Source organism: Penaeus chinensis, chromosome 3 (genome assembly GCF_019202785.1).
Source record: "Penaeus chinensis breed Huanghai No. 1 chromosome 3, ASM1920278v2, whole genome shotgun sequence".
NCBI lineage: Eukaryota > Metazoa > Arthropoda > Malacostraca > Decapoda > Penaeidae > Penaeus > Penaeus chinensis.
In genome coordinates, this window is record NC_061821.1 from 10,522,361 (window position 1) to 10,527,360 (window position 5,000).

Consider the following 5,000-nt stretch of genomic DNA (forward strand, 5'->3'; position numbering starts at 1 on the left):
ATACGCAGGCGCTTCGGCCTTCTTTTTTCGATTTTCCCCTCTGAAGAATGGGAAGGTTATAGCCTTATTAGGTGCAGGATGTTGGTCTTGTTCTTGCCTTTGAATATTGGCTTGTAAATTCTTGTTAACACTAGTTTGCCGTTGAATTTATTGCAAATTGTTTGAAGTGTGACGTCGTGTTATAGGAACGTCTGTCTGCAATAAGCCTCCGATTATTTGCTGTGTTCAATCATGTAGTGGCTGATAATTCGTTATGTCCGGTTATTTATAGGATTACTGGTCACCATATTTCCGGTCTCGCTGCTCCGCCAACGTGTCAGTCAGGAGACGCTTTGTTTTCTTCGCCCTATGTTTGTTCTCGCGGTTGTTTCCACGGTTGTCACTGGTCCGAATTCCCTGGTTAATGCCAAGGACAGGAAATGTTTTGAGAAGAATTACATAGATTAAACTACTTTTATGTGTAGCAACTTATAGGCGACATCTCTAGGAGTGTGTAACTGCAAACTACTTTCTAGTTCTGTTTTCGAACGAACTAATGATTCTTTATACTGAACCTTGCTAATTTTACCATGTATGTTTCCTGCAGGTACGGTGCCGGCTACGACCTCGCCGCCCGCAGGAAGAACGCCACCAGGGAATCCACAGCGACGCTGAAGGCGTGGCTGAACGAGCACAAGAAGAACCCTTACCCGACCAAGGGCGAGAAGATCATGCTGGCGATCATCACCAAGATGACTCTCACACAGGTAAGTCTAGCCAGAAATGCGGCATTGAAAGAGCGACTATGGCTGCGGCGCACTTAATGGATTTCATCGCTCTAGGCACAGTGGCGGAAATACTTTTTTGATGAATGTGATGACTATGTGGATCATCTCGGTAATGATCCACACACATGTAGCATGTGGCTGTAAAAGGTAATCAGCGCGCGGTAGAGTATCATTATCAAAATGGTCGTCAGTGTCTGCGTTGATGATGTCTTAATGGTGAATGTTGCCGGTTTGTCACTGATAACAATACTAATGGTTCCTTTGCCGAAACATGAAGCCATTTCTTGCAGTTATCACAAGCATTACCGATTTCTCGCCACCATTATGAAATTGTGTTTTATAATCAGTGCCTGTCTTCTTATCCGTCATGTTACATGGTCTGGTCTCTTTGACACAGGTATCCACGTGGTTTGCAAATGCTCGCCGTCGCTTAAAGAAAGAGAACAAGATGACTTGGGAACCCAGGAACAAAACAGACGACGATGACGCCAAGTTGTCTGATGACGAGGACGACGAAAAGGAACCCGGAGACAAGGAAGACGATGATATCAAGAAGGACGACAAGGATGGCGACGCTACGAGTAAGTACCTCGGACGGTTGGCGCAAATCAAGTTCTCTTGTATGGCGTTGGCCGATAGAAGGGCTTTTATTATTTACGGGTCGATGTGGATCAGGAGGGAAAGTGATGTCGAATTGACACTTTGTGGTTCGAGTTCGCTCATTACAAATTGTGGCAAGACATTGAGAAAAAACGTTAACAAGAGCAATGGCGTATGTAATTTCCCCGCGGCAGCGCGTGTTTTAATAAGCCTAGAACTGAGGGACAGCAAGAATAGCACTTCCCGAAGGCGTGAGCCACGACAGCGACCTCGGCGGGAGAGCGAAAGCTGGCGAGGAAGCGAGCAAGTGCCGCCCCCTGACAGGATGCGGCGTCAAACAATTGTACAAGATTGTCGTGGGCTGTTGAGGTGGTGACAGGCTGATCACCTAAGTGTGATCGATGGACACCTACCTGTCCGAACGCCCTGTATTCTGTGTGTCTTCCAGCTCGGCGGTTTTGATGTAGTGGAGCGTTTTTTCCTCCAGCCCGCCTCCTGCTCCTCCATGGGTTTTTGGAGAATTATGGAGTGTCGAGGTGTTATGACTGGAGGGGCTTTATCATGCTAACATGACAGGCTGTAGGTTCTGGAGGCACGGAGGTACACGCGCTCCTCCCAGCGCCAGGGTGTGATTTATTGTCATTTTGTGCGTAGTTACTGTGACTCAAGTATATATTAAACCTCTTCACACTCTTTTATTGCATGCTATCATCCGACAAGTAATGTCGTATATGCGATCAATCAAATGAAAATTTTGACGTAATGTGCGGTAAAAGAGTATTACAGAGCCCTTAATGCCTGGAATTCTTGACTCTTTTATTAAAATCATGATGTTCGAAATATCAGAATTCTTTCCCACTGGCGGAGACGTTAAAATGCGTCATTACGAATTGCACAATGGCATTAATTTATCCGGACGGAATATGTAACGCCATCATAAAATGAGACATTTGAATATAATTAAGAGAAGATTTCCTACAGTTACACAGGTACTATCGAGTATTTAGATTAGTCCGACACCGCGCGAACATCATGTTGGATCACCCCCACAGTGTTAAATTAATGGCGTTCGCACGAGTGGAGATTTAAGCTTGCTAATTGCCAAGCGGGATTTACGTTGGCACTCACACATCATTAGTCCGGGGAAACAACACACTGTTTTTTTTCTTTCTTTTTCTCTTTTTCTCTTTTTTTCCGACGTGTGCATGTACGCATACCGTGAGACAGGCCACAAGGAGAAGTGGTTATATTAGAGTCAGTGAATATCATTAACTGCAACGAACATTTCTCGCAGCTGTGAAACCAGGCGCCGTAAAACCCAAAATCAGATGATGCAAGGTGCGCTAATGAAAATCTTCAAATAAACTGCCCCAAAGAAACTCTTCCCTGGCCACGCAGTTTGATTATGAGCTGTTGTATTCGTCCATCGAGTTATTATTGAGGAACACGAGTATGTGTGAGTATGTGTACTTAGCTATTGTCATGGTTATAGCGGATTCCAACGGCCGCCAAAATGAACGTTGTTCGTGTCATACAGGTGCCTTTAAAAATATTTATATCTTTATACAAAAGCTTACTCTCAAGAATAGATGTTTTGTCGATATTGCCGACACCAAAACTTGCGATATTACTCATACGTGGCCGTGTTAACCTCTGCTTTATCACCACATCATGGCATAACGCTGAACTGGCCTTCGTTACCTTTGCTTAATGTGACACTGCCTCGATATATCGAACTGCAGTTACGCAGCCATGAGTTGAGTGATCATACAGCCTGTGCCGGCTATTGCCATGGGCAAGATCAGCCATGGCACCTCGCCCATCGCAGCGTCTGGGAGGCAGGCGTTAGAAATGCATGATTTAATCTTCATTCATTCATACAGTAAGGTTTAATCAATGTTGATTACACGACAAGGGATTTTACATATTGAGAATTGTACTCTGAAATATTAGTTTGTTAAAATTGAGGAGACTGTGCATGGACGTGCTCCAGGCTAGCAAGGCTGAATAAAACCCCAGAAAATGGCAAAATGAATCACTAGAGGGCGATAGCGAATCTCAACAGCGTGTTACACTCACGCGCATCAGGACGAAATCAGCCTCTTCAAGTGTATCAGGTTCTCTCGCCACGGGAAGGAGGCCGTGTTCCAACCATGCCTCCCCCCTACCCCCGCCTTCCCCCCCACTCCTACCTTCCTCTTCCCCAGCCCCACCTTCATCCCCCCTTTCCCCCTTCTTCTTCCCCCTCTCTCCCACTTTCCTCCACACCACTCCCCCCTTCCTCTCTCCCACTCCCACCTACCTCCCCCCACTCCCTCTTTCACCCCCCTACTCCCACCTTCCTCTCCCCCACTCCCACCAAACTCCCCCCCCCCCCACCCTTACCATCCTCTCCCCACTCTGCCCCCCCACCACTCCCCCCTCCCTTCCCCAGTGCTCCCACCTCCTTCCCTCCTCCCGGCCCTCACCCCCCCCCCCCCCACAAGTGCGAGCGAGCAAAACCTTGGCCAACACGAAGACACCGAGGTTAATTCTGCAGCTGCTCTTTTTGAGGACACACGCCTTTTTCGGCGGTTTAAATGGCGCCTCCACTGATCTTGTTCTGATTTCGAACTCACTTATAATTTGGCGAATTCCTTGAAATGACTGTGTTACGACTCAGCTGACTGCGTGGCTGCTATAAATGTAGAATATTTTTTTCCCTCCTCTAATGTCAAATGCCTAGTAATTCAATCGTTTATTGTATGAGTCGCATTAATGAAAAAAAAGTCATAATAATCTGTCTATATATAAGATATTTATATGTAGACATATGTATACGCATGCATACCCATACACACAAACACATATGCGCGCTTGTATGTGGGTACGAGTGTGAGGATGTGCGTGCGTTCTTGTGGGCGTGTATATATGTGTATATGTATATACGTATGCATACATGTATACATAAAGACACACAAAAAACATATATACAGATATATACACACATATTTAGATATATGTAAACATATATATATACATATATTATATATATAATATATAATATATACACATATAATATATATATATATATATATATATATATATATATATATATATATATGTTTTTTATACACACACATTTATATATTATATATATATATATATATATATATATATATATATATATAAATATGCTTGTATATACACACACACATATATTTATATATATCATATATATATATTATATATATATTATATATATATTATATATATTATATATATTATATATATATTATATATATTTTATATATATATGTGTGTGTATGTGTGTGTATGTGTGTGTATGTGTGTGTGTGTGTGTGTGTGTGTGTGTGTGTGTGTGTGTGTGTGTGTGTGTGTGTGTGTGTGTGTGTGTGTGTGTGTGTGTGTGCGCGCGCATAAACAGAAATACATACATACGTGCACATAAGCCTGTGACCTTCCCCTTCGCCCCAATTCCTCGCGGCATCTGTCGACATGAAAACCCGTTTGCTCTGTTTATACTAATACAGCTTTGCAATATTCGGCCCAACAAGCACACACAGCTAACCCTTACTCTTTACTAATTACGAAAGTCGGCCGTCCATCCCCGGCGCGCTCCTTGTATCACGG

General features: G+C 43.7%; 1 protein-coding gene across 2 annotated transcripts in view; it reads left to right on the forward strand.

The window, feature by feature from the left end:
• The window catches only part of LOC125044559 (homeobox protein araucan-like), a 107,390-nt gene that overhangs the window by 66,517 nt on the left and 35,873 nt on the right, over window positions 1–5,000 (forward strand). For both annotated transcript variants that reach the window (XM_047641267.1, XM_047641275.1), the window contains exons 4-5: window positions 587–746; window positions 1,165–1,348. In XM_047641267.1, coding sequence (XP_047497223.1) covers window positions 587–746; window positions 1,165–1,348 — 344 coding nt within the window. The remainder of the gene's footprint in view (window positions 1–586; window positions 747–1,164; window positions 1,349–5,000) is intronic.